The sequence below is a fragment of the Topomyia yanbarensis genome, chromosome 1, assembly GCF_030247195.1.
Source record: "Topomyia yanbarensis strain Yona2022 chromosome 1, ASM3024719v1, whole genome shotgun sequence".
NCBI classification, from domain to species: Eukaryota; Metazoa; Arthropoda; class Insecta; order Diptera; family Culicidae; genus Topomyia; species Topomyia yanbarensis.
In genome coordinates, this window is record NC_080670.1 from 52,399,672 (window position 1) to 52,421,206 (window position 21,535).

At 40.9% G+C, this 21,535-nt stretch overlaps 4 protein-coding genes across 6 annotated transcripts; 3 read left to right on the plus strand and 1 right to left on the minus strand.

The window, feature by feature from the left end:
- The first annotated feature begins 7,132 nt into the window (after positions 1-7,132).
- Positions 7,133-9,737, plus strand: LOC131677619 (serine-rich adhesin for platelets-like). Its single transcript, XM_058957515.1, has 2 exons — positions 7,133-7,604; positions 7,726-9,737. The coding sequence occupies exons 1-2, from the start codon at positions 7,528-7,530 to the stop codon at positions 9,206-9,208; spliced, it is 1,560 nt and encodes a 519-aa protein (XP_058813498.1). The 5' UTR covers positions 7,133-7,527; the 3' UTR covers positions 9,209-9,737.
- Positions 9,738-14,465: 4,728 nt separating this feature from the next.
- Positions 14,466-15,880, plus strand: LOC131677625 (uncharacterized). Its single transcript, XM_058957523.1, has 3 exons — positions 14,466-14,838; positions 14,892-15,651; positions 15,744-15,880. Exons 1-2 carry the CDS (start codon positions 14,616-14,618, stop codon positions 15,647-15,649), a joined length of 981 nt encoding a protein of 326 aa, XP_058813506.1. The 5' UTR covers positions 14,466-14,615; the 3' UTR covers positions 15,650-15,651; positions 15,744-15,880.
- LOC131677623 (NF-kappa-B-repressing factor-like) lies at positions 15,653-17,241 on the minus strand. Its single transcript, XM_058957521.1, has 3 exons — positions 16,489-17,241; positions 15,999-16,426; positions 15,653-15,913 (listed from the first exon to the last, which is right to left on the minus strand). The coding sequence occupies exons 1-3, from the start codon at positions 17,170-17,172 to the stop codon at positions 15,724-15,726; spliced, it is 1,302 nt and encodes a 433-aa protein (XP_058813504.1). The 5' UTR covers positions 17,173-17,241; the 3' UTR covers positions 15,653-15,723.
- A 1,600-nt stretch (positions 17,242-18,841) lies between these two features.
- On the plus strand, positions 18,842-21,100 carry LOC131677622 (uncharacterized). Of its 3 annotated transcripts, XM_058957518.1 has the most exons (4): positions 18,842-19,108; positions 19,181-20,032; positions 20,089-20,567; positions 20,887-21,100. In XM_058957518.1, exons 2-4 carry the CDS (start codon positions 19,199-19,201, stop codon positions 21,098-21,100), a joined length of 1,527 nt encoding a protein of 508 aa, XP_058813501.1. In that variant the 5' UTR covers positions 18,842-19,108; positions 19,181-19,198. The 3 variants fall into 3 exon arrangements, with proteins under 3 accessions (XP_058813501.1, XP_058813500.1, XP_058813502.1); XM_058957517.1 differs by having other exon boundaries at positions 18,842-20,032; XM_058957519.1 differs by having other exon boundaries at positions 18,842-20,032; positions 20,870-20,913.
- The last annotated feature ends 435 nt before the right edge of the window (positions 21,101-21,535 follow it).

Sequence of the window (21,535 nt, forward strand, 5' to 3'; positions counted from 1 at the left end):
TACGTTTTTTAATTTTTGAGATGTCCTCTCATGGATCACATAAATCTGACTCAGAATTTAGCGTAGTTTCAAGATACATCCTAATCTTGTTGCATTTTTGCTGCCAATATTTTAGATACCTAAACAAGTTCATATTGTTGATAAATTAGTGATTAGTATTTCGATTCCTACTAAAAGCTATTACATTACATTTTTTTAAGTTCAGTTGCAAAAGGTTTTTGGTACTCCTACTATAGAACATATGTTTATGAACTTTTACGTTTTCAAGAATGAATTAAACGTCATTCACGAATAAAATTACTTGACTTGAAAGGGGTTTGATTTCTTACCTTTGCATCCAGCTATTTGTTGACGATTAGCAAAATAAGATTCGAGATATTTTAGTAGAGGGGTATGTCAGTACGATCAAATGCCTTAAATTTTTTTTTATTAACGATTGCTTCAGAGTTTAGGGATACAATACATAATGGTAATTCAATGGTAATTACATATGTCAGAATTTCTACATCTTTTAAGAATTTGTACTAGGTAGGAGCTTTTACATGAATCGGGGAAGATTTAAAATTCAAGCGGCACAGGAGAACCCGGTGTCGATTGGCGCATCATGTATTTTCTTTGCTGTGGCGTGGCAATAGTGTGCGCCGACGCACAGTGAGGTAGAATGTCACATTCGACGCTCAAAACCTCTAGCCCACTAATCTAGGAGGATTAGTGTTTTCAGCAAAGTATCTTTGATGAAAATGAGGATTGTTTTGTCAACTTGGGTTTTAATTTAGTTATGTTGAAACTAATCTAGATCAGTTCTATCTTTTGGCAGAGGCCTGCTAAAAAACGTTCTTCGGCATAGTCGTTTGTTTTGATACTTTTAGCATATGCACCAAAGACACTTATACTCTATAACCTTTGCGCTACATGTCATTGCTTCTCTTTAAAAAACATATACACCGAACTTGGTCGGACTATACCTGAGCTTCTTTCGAAAGAAAGATAATCCGCCAAGTATTCTGAAGATTTTGAGAGAATTTGCAGACACATTTGTAACCGCCGGTTACGATGAGTAATTGATGGCTCCGCCACAATAAATAACAATCCTCGAGCGGTTCAGTATTTTGCCCTCCCAGTATCCATATCCAACTCTGCCTTTTCCTGCTTCGAGCTCCACTGCCACCCAAATGGTACCCACATATCATTTCACAGTACTTGTTTACAGCGGTACCTATCTCATTTAGCCGCCGCTACACTCCACGGGTAGAGCAACCAGAAAAAGAGTTTGCAGGCGGATATAGCCGAGCTGTCAAACTTCGGAGGTGTTCGGTTCATCTCCGGTGCCGACTTACAAACAGGATACCGTTCTATGCTCAGCTCCAGACACTGATCCTTCTTTTCGTATCTCACCTCTAACTAAATTAAAAGTGCGCGCGGAGTGTTTAAGTTTATTAAAGTAATTTTTTGTTAGCTTTTGAAATGTGGTGTAGATTTATTTATTTAATGTTTTTTGTTTAGTTACAGTAAATAGAGAGTCAAGAGTAAAACATAAATAAATAAAAATATCGTGTTAGTGAAGTTAAAAAATAAAATTAAAAAGGGTAGCAGTAAAATGTTAGGATAAAATGTGATTTTGACTTAGAGTAATTAATTTATATCTAGGAGTACGAAAGTGAAATCGGAAGCATTCGAAGACGGTTCACAAACCAATTAAAATACCGGTAAAAAGGTAAAATTTGTTTATAAAAAGTCGACGTGAAGTTGGTAGCGGTTACCACATGGTTGTATGATTATGTTGCTAATACCTCTGGGTAGGTCCCCAGAGGGCCTTTTATTCTTGGCTCTAGATTGCCATCTGGAGATTAATCCTTCGCAGGACGATAGAACGGACCGAGGTCCGAAGCACCGGACCATTTCGACTTCGTCTTCAACGCCACGTGTCGAAAATCAACCACAGAACCGGCCAGAAGGAAACGGCTGGCAACCCTGTGAATCGGCAACCAAACAACCGGTCGAATGGACTCCCGGTAATAGGAAGGACCATCACTACATCTAACATCGGGTCCTGAAGCACTCGGTCCCCCTTTCCGATTCCGGCGTCATCTGTGGACCCCCGAATTCACGGCGTGTGTCCTGATCCAACAGCATCGGTTCCGCATAAGACCGCCGTATATCGCCGCCACTAAACAGCAACCGCTACCGTCAAGATCCACCGGGCGTGCATGCAACGTTGACAGATGATTCTGCCGGTTTCCGTCTACAACCGATAAAAACCGCAAGTAGCAAGTGACGACACTCAGGGAAATTTAGTTAATAAATAACGTTAAGATGTTTTTAAACCAGTGAGAATTGTACTGTATAAGCACTGAGCCTTGAATTGGCAAATGCACCACGTTTCCCTCTTGCTCGGATTTCGGACTCGAAAGAAGTCGCCAGCGCTCGTCTTTGGTTGTCGGTCAAAAAGATTTATCAGGTCGTAGCTTTTGAGCATCCCCCACGTACGTACACCCGTTTGCTGGTCTTCGTCTGGTTGCATTGTCTGTGCCATTGCCGGACGCAAATGGGTCACTCTCTAAATGAGTGTATCTGATGGTGTGTGACATCCATATGCACCACAAGTAAGCATACTTTTCCCACCCTGAGCAGCTCGAGATAACACATTCAAGAGTGACAGATTTCCAGAAAGTTCGCCCAGATAAGCTTACAATTGTGATATCTGAAGCAAGCAAATGACGTTAGTGGCGACGAGGTTCGTATTAAGAGATACCGCGTTTACGTATCCGCTCAAAAAGTTAAGATCGACGGCGGGGTCACTGATTCGAGTTTGTCATGTTTCAAGGTCGCTTTACTCCGGTGAACGAAGATAAGAATCGTACTGGACGAGACTAAATTGTGTGTCCCTTCAAACTCGCACCGCTCGTCATGCATTGTGGCATTGCACTAAACACAAGCAAATGGGCAATTGTTGTAATAAAGCTCGGTGTGAGAATTGTGCAGATAATCATGAGGATAATTCTTGCATTGGGAATGCTGAAAAATATGCCTATTTTGGGAAGAGTCCATGTTCTGTGTACAAACAACGCTCGAGGAATTTGTAGCATCTTGAAACATGCTCTAAGTACTGTTTTGCAGAAAAATTAAAAAGAGTTATGCCACTCTCCACGACAAATCATTATACTCTCTTGGCTCAGGAAGAGTATCGCTCTGACGATGCTTATGTGAGAACATCTTTACTGCTCCTAAAACAAAAGGAAAATGAGTTTAATGATGCCGTTTTAGCTTTACCTCGAAACTCGACTCGACTTCCAAACACGCTGTCAGTTTATATACTTTGACAAAAGTTGGGATTAGAACCTCACTCAGTTTCGCCACAAGCAAGAACGGCATTAGTTTTGGCGTTTACATTCTCTTTTTCCGTTTGGCTTTCGAACAATAATTTAGTGAGTACTTGGAAATGGAACATCATTCTGGCTTATTTTATGATGAATCCTCACTTATTTTATAGAGCAGATCATGATTTCAGCGTCCCCCCCCCTTGAGGTTGGTGTCCTTGGCGGGGGCCAACCTTGCCAACCGCATGCTACAGGCTTGCATAGAGCAGGACAGGGACTCACCCTGGATAAACTGGGGAAACCTAATTTTTTTTAATTTTAAGGCATAGAATATTTAAAATACGAATTTTTAACTAAATAAAACACCCACTCAAACTGGTGCTGGGAGAGTAAGTTCTACTTTTAAAATTTACAGTTTTACATTATAGATCTGTCAAAATTGCATCACTCCCGAACGTGTCGTTACTTGACTCGCAATTGTTTTCTCCAATCTATCGAACCTGAGTGTATGTGCTGAATACTCTTTATATATTCAAAACAGCCTCTTAGTTAGTTGGCTTATTACGTTTGCAGTGAATACCAAGAATAGAGTTATATATCTCGCAACTTTTTGAAAACAAATCAAAAGAAAAAACTTCTCTAACATAACTCAATCTCATCGTACACAGAAATTTCTAGCTAACCTCCACCTTTCTGTATGCGCAAATCTAGTATAGTCCGCCCGTGCTTTAGAAATAACTACAGAAGCTTGTTGTCAGATGTCCTAGTGATAACAAACGTAAGACATTTTGAATGTCGAAATTATTATAATCACATTTAACGTCCAAAATTGTTCCTAATATGGTAATTTGAACAAAATTCAAACTTGACTTGGTTTTGACCGGCCTTTGTTCGTTTTGTTGACCGGCACTAGGCGGTGTTGCTGTCTAAGATGTCTTTTATATCCACTTCGGGCATGACCAGAGTTTTCGCCCGAAACCGGACATCATCTCCTATACCGGTTTTGCCCACGTTTCTGGGGTGAATGGTTGCTCACTTTAAACGACTCGGCTTGGTTTGGGTCTTCGATGATCAGTAGTGGGAACCAGAGATACAATGTTTATTTTTCCAATGTAGGGGAAGATGGGGTAAAATGCACCCCCGGGGCAAAATGCACCCCTTGTTTATATCAAAAACTACTGAAAATTTCTAAAAAGGGGTAACACCAGTCGGAAGTCCGTCATAGTTAACTTACACTGTCAAAGTTTGATAACCGTACATCAATAGCAACTCGAGAAATAAACAAAAAACAATAACGTGCTCTTCTCATGTAATTATTGTGGCTCGTGCAACAAGGATTTGCAGCTCTTATAAATGATATTTTATTATTATATCAGTGCATTCCAGTTCTATTTATACCGTTGCTCATTATACTGTCGCACTATATATGAAAAATCTACTAAATAGTTCACTTTTTGCTAAATTTATACCTCTGCTCCATCGGGGGCAAAATGCCCTCTTCTTTGATTTTGCTGATTTTTTAATCGAAAGCAGAAAAATCGTTCTGAAAACATGCTAATTGCATAACCTAAGGCTATTTAAAGGTACACTTTTGTGAAATCCCGTCAGAAAACAAATAACTACTTGCTTGTTCGCCGAGCATTATGCCCCGTTGTTGCGGTGCATTCTGCCACGTTGTTGTAGTGCATTATGCCCCGTTGTTGTGGTGCATTTTGTCCCGCACAGGTGCGTTTTGCCCCGCTTATTTTTCAAAAGATAATTTTGAATGATTTTGAAGAATTGAATTATTTTCACGTTTTTGATATTTTGCAAACTGTTATGATGGTGACTACAGAGTAAAATGTTGGCTAAACGATATCATTAATTAAATTCTCCCAATTGATGTTCTATAGATGAGTTATGATCATATTTACTTAGGGGGTGCGTTTTACCCCATCTTCCCCTACACAGTACACATATTCAATAAAGTAGTGTATTCATGTGTCTTCATAGATCAGGACTCGGAATCGCTCGCATACTGGTGATTAAATTTGTTCGTTTTTAAATTTGCAATATTATGCAATTAATGCAACATTAAGTTCTAGTATATGCTTTATATTTACTGACAATGATACTCCTGCTTTTTTTCTATTTTTAAACCATAATCGAATTCTCAAAGTTCGATTAAGGAACTTTTTTTATTTATTTTAGTTGTAGAGGTTATAATCGCATGAGCTTACCCTCGAGGCCCAAAATTGTGCCTTTTTTTGGGGAATACATTTCAAGGAATCTACTGAATAGATTTATAATTTTTAATTTGAAGCTATATCCCAACAAACAATGAAATCTGAACAAGCTTTTGATCCGCGAGAATAGGCTGAACAATGACTGTTCGAGCCATTTTCCAACAAAATTGTTTGTTGGGATGTTTTGATTTATAGATTTCAATTTTGAAGACAAGAAAAAATCACTGGCGACATTGAAATGTAATTGATTATATTCATATTGAAACTGCTGCCAAATAAAACTTTTCATCAAAGTATTAGTCCGATTTCAATATTTTTTAACTTATTCAGTAAACGTATCGCAACGTTTTCCCGTGACAGATTTTTATTATGCAAATTGCAAAATTTATGCTACGATTTGTCATTTTTTTCAATTTTGTGTCATTCATTGACATATTAGAGCCAATCAAAATGGATCAAAACGAATTTTCTTAAGGTTCACCTGAGAAAGCTTGGAAAAGCGGCCATCTTGGAAAACGAAAAAGCAGTTTATTTTCATACCGTAGGAAAAATCTTCATGTAATGGATACTTTACCAATTCCTCGAATTGGTAAAGTATCCATTTCATTTTCATAAAGATTTTTCCAACGGCGTGCGAAAAAAACTACTTTTTCGTTTTCCAAGATTGAGGCGTTCTCAGTTGAACCTTAAATTTGTCACGCGAAAGTATAGTTGTATATTACCTGAATAATTTAAAAACAAAATTATTGAAATCGAAGTCGGCTAAATATGCTTTAGTAAAAAAATGTTGGAATAAAAAATTTACATTTTTTCCCTCCAACAACAATAACCTTCTTTTCACAAGAAAACATAATCCTCATATTCACATTAAGTCAGGGTAGCACACGATGGCATTTATTATGTACAATCCAAATTCCCCATTGAATCAGCTCATTCCCAAATCCTACAGGTACGATGTTGCCCAATTGGATACATAAATTGGCAAAGGAATTTCATATGTGCCAGCCACACAGTATGATACATTAATTGTCTAGCCACGTGGCTAGAACGTCTGATTTGCTATCATCATTTCCACAGTCAATACAACCGCAATCGATCGCATAATGAATGTAAATTACAGTTAGATATTGATTATATGATTGTGTCAGCTGGGAACTATATCTATACCCCATACAACGATTCAAATGTGCCATTGTACTTTGTAGGCTGTCTCTGTGAATGTTTCATCCGTTCTGAACGACCGCCAGCTGAGGACCCTTCTCTACGCACAATTATTATCGTTCCAGCCGGGTAGCATTTTCGAGTTTCAACACTCTTGGTGCCGGCCGGTTGTAAAACTGTTCATGGACCCGTCTTTACCTTTTATTTGATCAGCGCCAGTTGTCGACTACCTGTGCCGAAGTGGCAAATTGGCGGCAAAGGTAGAATGGAGACTTTGATAAGCAACAAAGAGCTAACCTCCGCCAGCATTGTCAGTCACCTCATTCATGCCGATATGAATCACTGTTAAAGTCCTTCTTCAATGAACAACTGCTATCGGTTTTCCCCATTGATGGCAGTGGGATTGGAGCTGAAGGGTCAGATTGTCTTCTCTACCTGATAACAGTCGATATGCAGTAAAGAGATTGGACGCCGCCTGGTACGCTTGAATCCAGCCCAGGTACCGGGAACATATACCTACTTGAACAGGAAATCGAAGCTCGACATTTGCACTCAGTGGAATGGTGTGACAAGTGCTGCATTGATGACTATATGGGGGTGTTATGAATTGGTCAGGATAGGCAACTAATAACAGTGAAGGAGCCGGAGGCGACGTGGAGGAAGTGTTTAAAGTCGCATCAGTTCAGTTAATAAGGGTTCGTTTGATATAGGCTGAGGTTCAGTTGGTACTGAACGATACGGGCAGTAACATTTCGCGAGTGTCACATCTAAAACCGAATGGTTTGAACCGAACTGTGATCATATTTTCCACTTTGCTGTGAACGATGAAGATTCTAGTGTGTACTACAAGTTACCTAACCCTGGCAGTTCTAGTCTGCAGTAGTCCTCTGTACCATGAAAAGTACGTTTTGTTTAAAATTGAAAACTTGATGATTGAATATTGTTAGAACAAAAATTATTACAAATAATTACAAATAATTATTGATTAAGTTGAGTGTTTTACTTCTATCGTTCATTCACAGGCCTATAGTAGTGGTGAATAAAGTGGATTTCACGGACTCCGGCATCGACCAATCACGGCTTAGTAATTTGATAGATAACGACGCACAGCAGCAAAACGCGACGGAATTGGTTGATGTGGCGGAAAACGAAATTATGGGTGTTGATGGGCGAATTATGGCTGAAAATGATGCATCGGCCGACGAAGAATCAGCTAGTTTACATCCGGTAATCATTATAGATTTCGCGGAAGATGTGAGTGGAACAAACGATGTAACCGGGGAGCCACAAGTGATAACTAATGAAGAGAGTGAAACTATGAGCTCTATCACCGCTTCAACGCTTTTTGAAGTTAGTACAATCAATTTAGAAGCTACTACATTTAGTGAAGATGGTTCAAACACAGAATATTCATCAACCACTGCTTCGATAACAGTAACTGATTCGGATGAAACAGAATTAACTAATGTCGAAAGTGTTACAACCGCAGAACCAGACATTACTATCACCACTTCCGCAGTTAGTACAACAGACTTAGCAGTTACTACAATTAGTGAAGATGGTTCGAATACAGAATATTCCTCAACCGCTGCTTCGACAGCAGCAACAAATGTCGAAAGTACCACAAACGCGGAACCAGAGATTACTACGAACGAGAATCATATTACAACTACTGGTTTGGTGATAACTACAGATTCCGAATCCTCCACGACGACCAAAATAACTGACGAGAATTCCCCCATCATAGAAACTAGTACAAACCCTTCGGATAGTACCAACCCGGAAGATACTACAATCAGTGGAGTTAGTTCGACTACAGACTATACATCGACCGATGCTTCGGAAATACCAACTGGATCGACGGGCGACGAAAGTCCCATGACTACCACTGGTAGCGAAGAAACTATAACGACTACCACAGATATAAAGGTAACGACTGATTCCGAACATTCCATGTCGACCGAATTGTCCTCAACTGATGAAAGTTCGACCACCACTGAAGCTTTTACAGTCACTTCTGATAGCACTAGTTCCACTGATACGACTGCCAGTGAATCAAGTACGACTACAGGTAGTGGTTCGACTGCAAATTCGGGAACACCGCCAATCGAGCAACCCTCTACGGGTGGCTCGACTGAAAATTCTGGAACATCAACAGTTAAGCCACTCTCTACAGATAGTTCTGTAAGCACCGAAACTATCACAACCACTACGGTTGGTTCAAGCCCCGAAGGTACCACAACTTCGACGACTTCCGCACCACGTCCAACAACAACCAGTGCGGTCAGTTCAACATCCGGAGATACAACAAGCTCGTCGACAACCGAAATACGCACGACCACAATCGTTGTTCCTACGTCTACCACGCCTTCGACTGTGACTACAACAAGCGGTGTAAGTGTATCAACTACGGAGGTTGCACCGGGAGCTGCAAGTGTCATCACTAGCAGCGTTCTTTGCATTCTGTCGAGTGTGCTGTTGCTTATGTTAAGGATAGACCACTGAGTGCCGAAGGGGCGAACACGACCAGTATTCGGAGTGCATCGTTCCGATGTTTCCAAAAAACCAGTCATTGTTATCTGTTAGTTTCGATGAAAGATTCATTATTTATTGCAAATTATATGCAAAATTCAGATCAAGATATCTAATATATTTACTAGCATAAAATGTTCAATAAAATAATATCTATTTAAAACATTGATCTATCTCTCAAATACGTTTTGAGGATAACAATTGGTCTGATAATCGTAAATGGGTAACAATGCTTGTGCATTCTCAGTAGAACAGGTAAGTGCTATTCATTTTGCACTATATACACCTAGGGGAAGTGCGAAACTCATGAAACATGAAACAACGATACAACCAAAAAATGCCATGCGTCTCCATAGCTTCTACACACTGCTCTATTAGGAAGCATTGATCATCGCCCCCAAAGAAAAACGGGTGTGCTTTTTAAGCTTCAAAAACTACTACAGCTCGTTTCCAATGCTCAGAACACATGTACTTTTGATTTCGGGAAGTGTTGCTAGAATTCAATGTCGAAATTTTGCCTGTAATTCAGAATAAAGCCGAAACCAAACCAATCGTATGTTAAATATTTTATCATGTGAAAGTAAACGAGGTGTTATCGTAACAAACACTTTATTTAAAAATACATCTATCTAAAAATACAGTTTCGTGTTCAGCCGGCTGTGGTTGTCTGACGTCTGATAGGATCCCGTGCACGACGTTGCTGGCTAGCCGGCTCGAGGAGCTCTCGTAAGATCTTTCACTGCAAATCGTTCAATTTTTCTGGTTCAGCTGGCGGTGGCGCTGATACCGAGGTAGTGGCATCTTCAGACAGCTTAATACCCCAAGCGCCTAACAGAATATCAAGAGGAATAGTCTGCTCTGCCTTATCTGGTTCTCCATTGCAGTCGTCGTAGCGTTTTCACAGCTGATTGCTGTGTTAGGCGATTATTCGTTGCCAATCTGGGAGCCACACATTATACATGACTTGTTCTTTGCGGTCCAGGATCTTCCCAGAGACCCAGCATGAGTTGTTACCTTGGTGCACTTGAGCATACATTTTGTCTTGCGGCCAAGAAGGATTTCAGTAGGTGATTTTCCATCAGGTGCACTCCGACAGGGCGTTGGTCTGTAGCAGCTGAGAAAGATGTAGAGTACCTCGCCCAAGTTCTTCCCCTCCTGCTTGAAGTTTCTTGACAGTCCTCTTGAGAGTGTCAACAAAACGTCCCACCTGCCCATTGTTTTAGGGGTGAAATGGTTCCGTTTTGGAATGAATGATTCAATTTGCCTCGCAGAACTCTTCAAAAGTGTCACTGGTGACTTGCGGGCCTTTGTCCGTCACGAAAACTTCCAGCATCCGGCCCAAATCTTCCGAATATTTTGCGAAGATTCGAAAGCAGCCGTGGTAATGCGTTTGGTCGGAATGATTTCCGGCCACTTGGATAATGAGTCCACAACTAGTAGGAAGTAGGTGTCGTTAATAGGACCAGCAAAGTCCCCGTGTACTCGCTGGTAAAGTTTCTCAGGTGGCTACGGTTCCAGCTTGGTCAGCCTTCGCAACTGAGACACATTCTTGACAAGCGCGCACAAGGACTGTGATTTGATCATCGATGTTTGGTCAATAACCAAAATTGCGTGCTAATGATCGCATCCGATCGATGCCAGGGTGCCCTCTGTGTAGTTGCTCGAGGACTTTCTGTTGTAGTATCTTCGAGATGACAATCCGTTCACCGTACCGTTTGCGTCAAGTGCAGCGAGTTCCGCCGCGCAAATAACTGCTGAACCTCTGGTGTTCCGGAGAGAACTTTTGCGTTACTTGGACATTCTTTATGTACGAACTCCACGACTTTCTACAACGTCCATTCCTTGCTGGTCTCGGTGGATATCGTCTTAAACGACACAGGGAGAGGCTCGATGGACTGGTAGATAATGCTGCAGATAACTGTTTCCATTTCAATCGATGCAATGATGTGTTCCTTATCGGGTTTAACATGCGAGTTAATTATCTGCATGTCCAAAAAGGTCAGTGGAAATGTACTCGATACGGAAGTCGTACATAAGCATGGTTGCAGGCGGTTGGATGTATATGGTGGAATACTACGCTTTGAACCGAAAATCGCTAACAACGGCTTGTGATCGGTCTGAAGAACGAAATGCCTTCCGTAGATCATTTTGTGGAATTTTGTGACCGCGTACATGAGACCCATGGCTTCTTTCTCGGTCTGGCTGTGGCGGGACTTGGCTGGAGTTAAACTTCGGGAAAACTAGTGTGCGATGCGGGCGAGAATTCACACGTTTGAATCAGACACAACTATCCATGATTTGTTAGAAAGCGCCGGGAGCGCCTTTGACCCCAAAGGAAAGCCGGTTGAAAAGATAGAGCTCCTTGCGGGTATTGATCGTAATAAGCTTTCTACTTTCTTCGTCGACAGGACAGGTCGATGTGGTTAACCATCTTACAATTTGCTGTCCGATTGAAAATGTCTTTCGGGAGTTGAAATGGGGACTCGAGCGCACTATTCAATCCAGTAGAAAAATCTGCACAAACGAACGGAGCGGTCCGGTTTGCGCACCACCACGATGGGTGCTGCCCAATTCGCATAGGTGACTGGAGTGATGTGCCCAAATCTTCCAGTCGCTTCAGTTCGTCTTAGACAACGGCTTCCATGTTGTATGAAACTGGTCGCTTCGGTTTGAATACGGCTTGAGAATGAGTCGCACTAGTGTAGTGTACGTTGCTCGGAACATGGCTTCTATGCCCAATCTGTCTCCCGAAGCTGTCTGCACTTGACAATCCAGTGGAGATGTCTTTGGTGCCATTGCCCTGTCAAAAAAAAAATGCGAACGAACATGGTCAGGCGATTTAAAAAGTTTGAAGTTTGACTCAACTCGCCTGTTCTAATTGCCCTCTAATTGGAACAAATGCAATTTGCGAATGCGATTAAAAGACAATTTCAATATTTAGACAAATTTTCTGGCGGTTGAAATTGACTTGGTTGTTTTTCGCGTTTTTCTAACATGGCGGTTCATGTTTGGCTTATAAGCTTAAAATTGTTTTTTGAACAATTGGCGTGTTCTCACTTGTACTTTGTCTAGTGCACTTCATTTAGCCAACGAACGTTGGAAATTGTGGAATCATGTGTAAGTATAGTAGAACAAGATCTCTGACCTAAAGTCTTAATGAACGTCAGATTGTGATAAGTTTTGGTGTGCAATACTAATTTCGCCATTGATTCTTCCTATGGTTTGGTAGTGATTACCTAGTATACTGGTAAGTACATGTGAGTAGATAATGAATCCGAAAATAAGAATTATTTGTTATTTTTTGTTGGGCCATTAAGGGCGATCAAATGGCGCATTCAGTGGGCGATTTGGGGGCGATTAAAGGGCGGGTTGAGCGGCAAAAAAATGACGGCGGCAAATCGCCCAAATGTTACATTTGAAATAGCCCCCTAATTGCCAGCAATTTGCTTGAAGTTCAGGGGATACATTAAATTGACCTACCTCCAGTCACCAAATTTTCTGGCAGAGACAGGCAGTGCTGCTAGATATTTGTCAGTCTTAGTTTAGCAGCCCTGTCGGATTTTTGCGCGCATCCTGTCGGGTTATCTGAACTAGGGCGAACTCGGTTTCGCTCGCGTTTTCTGGCAAATTCTGACAGGAACTGACCAATACTCTAGCACAACTCGGAAATAAACCGTGTAAAGATCCTGGCAATTTCCACCTGGTAGAATTTGAGCACGAATCGAGCAAAACATCTGACAAAGTTGTGGCAGGAAGCGTACAGAAATCCTGACCGTACATTCCTGGCAGTATTCTGGCTAAAAGTGAGCACCATCGATTAGTTTAACCGCTTCTGTAAGAAACGGTTGTTGCATTTGAGCGAATTCTTTGCCAGAATTCTCGCACAAATCGCGCAAAATACTGGCAGAAACTCTGCTAGAATTAATTTCGCTTTGCTCAACTTTTGCTAACTTTCTGCTTGCCACGCTGACCGGGTGTGGTCATGTTCTTTTGTGGCTGAGTTCGACTGAATTGACAGCGGTTATTCCTCTACCCAGCCAAACTAATCCAGAAGCGGTTCGGACTTCCAGTATGAATTCCAGCTCAAATGCATCAACCGATAGAGTCGGAATCGGTTGATGCATTTGAGCAAGATTCCATGCTGATTCCATTCAGGATTTCGAACCAGTTCCGGAATGGATTTGAAGTACAGACAGACACTTTATATAACAGACTACACGCTTATCCTCAGCTACTCATTGCAACTAAAACGCCTTTACTCAAAAATGAGTAAAATTTGTTTGAAAGTTCAATATGATGTCTGATCGAAGTAGGTCATCTCCATCCGACATAGGCACTACATCATTCCGAATAGCCTCACCTATTTCTATTCATTTTTGACAAGGGACGGCTTTTTCACAAAAGAGTAGATTTTACGCGTTTCTGACAAAAACCGTACCTTGTCAAAAATCAGTAAAAGTAGGTGAGAGTAGTCGGAATGATGTAGTACCGATATCGGATGGAGATGACCTACTTCGATCTCTATCCTATTGAACTATTAAACAAATTTTACTCATTTATGAGTAAAAGCGTTTTAGTTGCAATGAGTAGCTGAGGATAAGCGTGTACACAGACTAACGAAGTGTCAAAAATTGCAGCTAAACCCCGGTCAAACCATTCGGAATATGATTCGGAATCCTGAATGGAGTTATTATGGATTCCAAATCAATCGCAACAACCGATTCTGAGTCGGAATCGGTTGTTGCATTTGATTTGGAATCCATACTCCATTCAGAAATCCGAACCGGTTCCGGAATGAGTTTAACTGGGACGGACTGTCAAAAAGTGCAACCAAACGAGCATGAGGGTTTTAGGTGCAATGAGTAGCTGAGGATAAGCGTGTATAAAGTGTCTGTAATGTGAAGGATAGTTGGGATAAGTTGATATGGCGGCGCTAATGTTTATCGTATATTAATTCAAATGTTTACACACGTTTTTTTTAATATTTTTATTCGATCATAGATGTCTGTTCTCTGTGATAAAGTCATGGGTGCGTTTCGATTTCGTCTCACCAGAAACCGACACTAACTTTTTGTCGGAATACACTAGCGCCGGCTTGACGCTAAATCTCTAAAACTAAAACGCACTTTGTGTTTCAATTAAACGACTTCTCATAAGGGCGAATTTTTTTAGTAAAACCAGTCTATAATTATAATCTCTTTTCTGTAGACTTTGCTTCCAGTGCAACCTGTGAACGGTTTCGACATAGAATCGTCAGTAGCTGTCAAATTTGTAATTTTGTTTTATTGTTTTATTAGAAGAGCGGAGCGCCTCAAATAAAAGAAATCTTTTACTTGAGGACTATACTTTGTTGTACCTGTTAAACTTTCGCGAGCAACCCATGAATCGAATTCACTTTCCAATCTCTTGTTGTGTGTCTGGTTGTAAAACAAAAATTAACGAGCGCTCCGATTTGAGGAACCGTATGTTTCCTTTCATACGGAAAAATGGCAACGCTTTGTTGCGACAACGGTTTCAGCTTTGGTTGAAAGTATTGAACTGCAAGATCTATTCTACATCGGACACAAGATCGCTCTGGATTTGCAGGAAACATTTCGTCAAAGGTTTGTATCATAATCCGCTTTGTTTCTTTTATTTTATTAGTAACTCATTACAGGACGACCAGCGAGTCCATATGATTTTGCTGATATCGACTGGGTTCCAAGCCTCTGTTTAGATACAATTGAAAGTTCCCTAAATTTACTAGAGCCAAAAGTTGAACTTGTAGATAGTAGTAACCTCCTGCTGGACATGGAAAAACCTTTCTGTCGTCTATGTCTAAAGAACAATGCCCCAATGAAAGCACTGTATTCACTACCATCACCGTCGAGCAATCGTTTAAAATGGCTTATTAAAGAAATAGCTGGCATACAATTACCTTTCAAGACTGAGTACAACAGTTTTGCGTGTGAGCGATGTCTAACAAAACTAGAAGAGTTTCTCACCTGGCGTGAACGTTGGCAGATCAACGACTCTTTAATTAAAACGTTTCGGGAGAACGGAAAAGACTACCAAAGTACCCCAGCAATACCAATCGTGTCTATTCCTATTGAACGACTTATGGAAGATTATATGGAGGAGGTTCTCCCGTTGAACTTGACGAATGGAGAATGTGAAATGAAGATTAAACATGAAACGATTGAAACGATAGTTGAACGAGATGAACAATATGATCAGCTAAAGAATGAAACATTTTCCATGATGGAACCTGCTGGTGCAGAATCGGTTGGAACTGATACGGATGTTGAGGTGGTTTCTCCTACAGAGATACCTACGGTTGATATCACTGAAAATGAGAAGAAAAATAGATTGATCAGAAAGGTGTTAAAAAAAATTAGGAGAGAAATGCTGGATCTAAATGCCAAGAAAAGTTGAAGGTAACTGTGAAGAGTACGACTAATGTATATTTATGGACTATCCTTAAACACATTTTTAATATATGAAACGATCTAATCACTCTTTTTCTCAGATCCGGGTGCTGCTACGCTGTACATTTCACAAAAAATGGGGTCTTTTTCTACAAGGATGCGCTCTAGTAAGTCGTGTGGTGCCATTTTACGTCCAAGTAAAACAAATTGCCTGGTTCCATCTTTATCACTGCCAAAGCTGCGCGTCTTTAATTGCAACTTCAGAGCCATACTAAAAAAGAACAAGCAGTAGGGTTAGATTGTGCACATCCGAGTATGGACATTTGAATCATTCAGTAGTTCAGTTGCAATTGTACCTGTGAAATAATGCGCGTTCTTCCTTAGTAAATTCATTGCTGAATACTAAGTCGTATTCAAAGCCATTGTCTCGAAAATTCTGCATAGTTCTCCGATAGAAGTTGATATCAATTTCATAGGTTTCGTTTCGGGTATCAATTTTGCCGGTTTGCTTGTTTTGTTTCGTCGTTTCAGCAGATGCACCACCAAGTCCTCGACGTCCTATCTTGATCTGACAATTGATGGGATCAACTATTCCCTCATTCCTAGATCCTAATGAACCTCCACTCCAACCAAGCTTCTGAAGCAACTTAAATCCCAAATTGCTTTCATCGATTTTCTTTTCCTTGAAATCATCAACTATCTTTATTCCCCGGTGGTCTACTGTTCCGTCGATTTCCTTACGTTCGACGCTTTTGTTGTCTAGATTGACGGATTGCTTTTTTCGCTGAAAGAGAAACAAACGTTAGAAGGTTTTTGAAATTAAGTTGTGGACAAAAAACTTCTTACAACAATTTTGTAGCAATGTTTATCCATCTTTTTCAGGAATGAGGTCTTTACATCTTTTCTAACCGGCTTATCCGCATCGCCTATCGCTTCAGCCAGTACAATCGTTCCCACCTTTATTTGGCCCAAGATTCTTCCGTCTGCATTTCTCGACATGTGAAGCTGCATCTGCATTGTATTGAAGCGATTAAATTCCAATTTCGTCTGTTCATAGTCGTTGTTCATTAGCACAATATTATTGTAAACATCTTCCATGCTTAGCATCTGTTGCACGCGCTTAAATTTTCTTGAGTATTCTGTTCTCAGTTGAGTACCGCTGTGAGAAACCTGATCTTCCGGTCCTTTTCGCTGTACTTTGGATGCAGCAGCATTCGAAGCCGAAACGAACGTTCGCTGCAGTTTATTTCTTCTGGAAGCTCGATACTCATTGGCGACCCCCTCCGACAGTTCCTTGAGACGTTCCATCGTTTCTGGAGGATAGCGACAGTGTAGTAATTCTACATTGACAAACACTTGGGCCAAACAGACAAGTTCGTCCTCCGGAATACAGTGCTGATGTCGCTCCATGAAAATGCGCCGAAGGTCCCAATGTTCTTCCGGCTCGTAGCGCGTTCGGTAGTCGTTGATGTTCCAATCCAGACTGGGCTTCGGTTCGGTATTTTCCGGAGCATGTTTACGTTTGGACATTATTAAATTTTCACTAAAGATTCTTGGTTTCTTTTATTAGACAATCTGAAACAACACAATCCGTAAACCACAAAATGACAGCTATGAAGAAAAACACGCTGTGTTACATAGCGTTATTTTCCCAGCCCTGGATCAATCGGAATGACATTTGCTGCGCTCTTTGTTTATTGTTTCTGACCAGCTGTTTTGCAAACAGATCAGCAATAGTAAAGAACCCACTGATCGAGGCGTCCAAAAAATTATTTCAAAATCGTTCAACACGGGTCCAACGATGAACGCAAGGAGCTTTTATTCTCAGATGATACGATCCTCGAAATCGCCGATCATGTTGGTTCTAGAAACGACAGCTAACAACATTTTTTACTACATCCCCTTGCATGTTTGCGTGGATTTCAGTATGTAAACAAAGTTGTTCGCTGTCATTTTTTCCCCGCAGCTTGCTGCACGCTTACCTCACTCCTCACCTAGTTACTGCCAAAGACGAATCACCTTAGAGCTCTAATCACCTTGGATGGACGTTTGTTGAACGGTTATTTGGACGTCGTCCAAATTGGTCCAACGAACGTCCTTCATTGGACGATTTTGAAACCAACCGTTCTTTAGAGGGAAAGCACACAGCAAATGTCATTCCGGTCGAGCTGGGGTTCGAAAATTAATGCTTTGTAGCACAGCGTGCTTTGCTTCAAAGAGAATAGGGAAAGAGACGAATAGTGTGAAGCCAAAAATACCTTATTGAGCAGACCAATCGTGCAATGTAAATAAACATTACTCATGCCTGAGTTGGAGGAGATAAGTATTGTACTTCTATCAAAAAAGAAATTTGAATTTTCATCAGAATTTAGTTCAATCGTGATTGTAAGGTGCATTCTAGAGTATATGTATGAGTAAAAATAAGCTTTAGAATTATTTCATCTCTTTGTTTCGAAATGCACATCGTTTGATAAACAAATCCATCGATCGACATACGGTTTGTTTTCAAAATATAATAGGAGTCATTTAAAGTGCTGCCTATAGAAGCGGTTGCCAAAATTCTAGTGTTGAAATCATCATAAAGGGCGTGTTGCCGTTTTGACTGATTTTCACTCTTCGTCTCTTTCCCTATTCTCTTTGCTTTGCTTCATATGCATTATCCCATCAGTTAAGCTCAGTCGGAAATGATTCGAAATTCTGGCTGGGTCCAGTTCGTATTCCGGCTCCAGTAACACAACCGATTGTAGTTAGAATCGGTTGTGTCACTGGAGCCGGAATACGAACAGGAACCTGCCAGAATTCCAGTTCATTTCCGGCTGAACTTTACTGGGATGCGAAGTTATTTCAAATGACGGCAGAGTTGCCATGAGTATAATGATGCAATGGTAGTGTCATTTTGCAAGTAGCGGGTAACGCCAGAAGAAGTAAAAAAAGAAACATGAGGTTTGTTCCAGTACACGGAAGCGAAGACTGCATATCAAGAAGACTGGCAACTCTGTCCAGAATCTGGAGACAGTAACAGTAACGCCACTTGCGAGTAAAGGTGGTACTTTCCATAGTGATGCACACACACATATACACTTTTACATTAAGCTTCCTACCTTCCTCCAGTAGAGGCGCTGGAACCTCTGTCGCTCTTCGTTTGTATGGAGGAAGGAAAGAGATATCAGTCTTCTTAATATGGAGTCTTTGACGGAAGTCACTCCGGAGTAAACAGGAGCAAAAAATCTTTGCTCCTTTTTACTCCGGTTTGCTACCTGAAGAAGAAAAAGGAGAAGAAGAGAGTACAGGAACGATTTTCTCCGGAGTACTTCCAGTTTCTCCTGGTACTGGAACAGACCTATGGATTGCCTAATTCCGAACGGTTTGACCGGGAGGCTGGGCACAGATTTAACCTGGCATCCCTGCCGCTGTTTACATTTAGTGATATTTTCGAAATTTCTCACACAAGATTGAACTAAAGAAGGTTTTTCATTATTCAGTCCAAAACGAGGAACTTTATTGAAAAAACCATTTCGCTTTTAAATTTTTGTGATAGGCAGATTTTAATTCGAAAATGACCGATTTTATCAAGCGGGAATCTCTTTCACTCGAGGATAAGGATGTGCTGTTGATTTGTGAAACGATTCCCCTGGATGGCGAGGACGACAACAACGTGGACATCGTGTCAGTGTCTTCCGCTTCCGATCAACAGATTCTGTCGGTGGAGGGTGTAGGTTCTCTTGCGGACCCGATGGTACCGAATGGCGAAACACCTATCAAACTGATATGCGATTGGAATGTCGACAAATACCGGAATCCATTTGAGCCAGATATTCACTGGGAGCTGCGTCGAAACTTTATGGTGCAATATAAAGACAAAATTCCGGAGGCTGAACTCCTTGCTCTGGCACATTCGTTTGTTAATGTGGAAGTCTTCGGTGCAGTTTATTGCGAAGAGCTAATGGCGCAACTCGCGTTGCTAGGAAAATCAATTGCGAAAGAGTATCGCTCATTTAAGAGTACTACAGCAAAGAGGGTTACCGTTCCCGCCTCGGAAGCTGCTTTCGATTGGATAAATCAACGGTCCGTAGGTCTGAAAGCGATCGAACGAAAGGAACAAGCTGCAGTGTTACTAAGCCCAGTGTTTCCGGTTACAACGCTTCAAGATATATTTCAAAACTTCATTCTACTGGATGATAACATAGAGGAAAGTGGAAGAGAATTTGAGAAACTGGGCTGCGGGTGGTTCGAGTTCGATGTGTGGCGCAATGAGCATAAGCTTTGGGAGGCAACATGTTCAGTGGCCGGATTCTTACTGTCTAAAGTTGTAGGGCCGCTAAAAAAGGCGCGACATAAATGTCGCGAGGAATTGTTAAAATTACTTAGGAGAAAGTGTTATAAAATCAAGGTAACTTTTAGGTTACTGTAAACTGCAAGCACTAACACAATTTCATAAAATTTCAGGTGAATCCTAATCGTTGCTGGGACAGTTGCAACGTGGAACGATTGGAGGTGGGTGAAGATCTAGATATGAACGGCAATCCATTCGATAGTCGATCACTGCAGCCTCCCGTGGCAAAGGATCAGCTCAAGGAAGATAACGTCGGTTATCGTTTACTGAAAAAGCTCGGTTGGGGCGGTGGCCCCCTAGGTAAACATCAGATCGGTATTGTGGATCCTATAGAAGTGCAAGCCAAGCGAGGCAGGCGGGGATTAGGATTACCGCAACTGTCCCTAAGGTCACAAACGTCTGGTGGACATGGATCACAAACACCGTCAAATAATAATGCATTGCTAGCTGGTCTAGATTTAACCAAGGTGCCCTTTCGCATTGACGTTGGCTTCTATAAAGATTTGCTGAGGAATTTCAAAACAAAACGACTAGGGTATGATTTGATATTTTCGTCTGAGTTTACCGAAACGGAGAGAGCTTTACTCGTCAAGTAAGTGATCTATTTGTTAACGATTACGATGGTGCTGTGTTGAAATGATTGTCATTTTGCAAGTAGCTTTTCCCTGTAGTATCGTTCGGAAGAGTTTACATTTGCTTTATTTAACATGGTTATAATATCCAAACGATTCTTCAGAAAACATGCTTTCGTAAAATGATCACAATCAATCTATCATACTCTTATTTAGCATTTATTCAGTAAGAAATAAAGTTATCTGACCTGTAGGCTAAAATACCGCGTTTTCCCGGAAAGAGGCACTGTAGTATAGATCTCCTTGTGATATTTCTACCCAGTTTCGCTTCCATTCCAGAATAGCAACCGATCTAGAGCTACAGTGCACTACGATTACCTACGACTACGAACACTACCAGTTCGTTCTGATGAAACATCGAATGTCACCCCATGAACTGTTGATAAAAATTTTGGTGGAAGGGCATCCAATTTACAGCACACTGTATACGGTGGAACCACCGGATGAGGAGCTAGAAAGACACAATAAAGTACTAGAGCTGTGCTCTAGATAGAAAATGAATATTTTTGTTTCAGTGTTCTAATTGGGCCTTGTTTTGAAAACGCATATTGGATTAAGGTATCGTATTTCGAATATAAGGATTGTAGGTTCAAGTTTTGTCACAATTGGCACTATTCTGTTTCGGAAAAGGCGTGGAGATTGCATTCGACGGGTCTGGTATTTTGTGCGAAGAACTTTGAACTCTGTGATGATTGGATTTTTCTTTTTTTTAAATCGGCCATTGAGCATTATTAGGGACGTTGTAGAACGCAACCGAGAACTCTGTATGCTTTGGCTGTTTAATGCTATATGCTCGTTGAATTTTAGTTTAGTGTTTACTTTTCATTTGTAGACCACGTCTAAGACTGGTTGTCACTGGTTCCGAAATTCTAGACAAGACATTTTTTGGTTGTCCGTAAAGAAATATTTCTCATATTACAAACTTATA

Bases quoted from the DNA above. Each gene is read 5' to 3' on its own strand.
- LOC131677619 (XM_058957515.1), top strand. From the start codon at position 7,528: ATGAAGATTCTAGTGTGTACTACAAGTTACCTAACCCTGGCAGTTCTA. The intron at 7,605-7,725 runs GTACGTTTTGTT...GTTCATTCACAG, and splicing joins AGTCCTCTGTACCATGAAAA to GCCTATAGTAGTGGTGAATA.
- LOC131677625 (XM_058957523.1), top strand. From the start codon at position 14,616: ATGAATCGAATTCACTTTCCAATCTCTTGTTGTGTGTCTGGTTGTAAA. The intron at 14,839-14,891 runs GTTTGTATCATA...AACTCATTACAG, and splicing joins CAGGAAACATTTCGTCAAAG to GACGACCAGCGAGTCCATAT.
- LOC131677623 (XM_058957521.1), bottom strand. From the start codon at position 17,172: ATGTCCAAACGTAAACATGCTCCGGAAAATACCGAACCGAAGCCCAGT. The intron at 16,427-16,488 runs GTAAGAAGTTTT...TTTCTCTTTCAG, and splicing joins AACATTGCTACAAAATTGTT to CGAAAAAAGCAATCCGTCAA. The intron at 15,914-15,998 runs GTACAATTGCAA...GTTCTTTTTTAG, and splicing joins GAACGCGCATTATTTCACAG to TATGGCTCTGAAGTTGCAAT.
- LOC131677622 (XM_058957517.1), top strand. From the start codon at position 19,199: ATGACCGATTTTATCAAGCGGGAATCTCTTTCACTCGAGGATAAGGAT. The intron at 20,033-20,088 runs GTAACTTTTAGG...ATAAAATTTCAG, and splicing joins GAAAGTGTTATAAAATCAAG to GTGAATCCTAATCGTTGCTG. The intron at 20,568-20,886 runs GTAAGTGATCTA...CTTCCATTCCAG, and splicing joins GAGAGAGCTTTACTCGTCAA to AATAGCAACCGATCTAGAGC.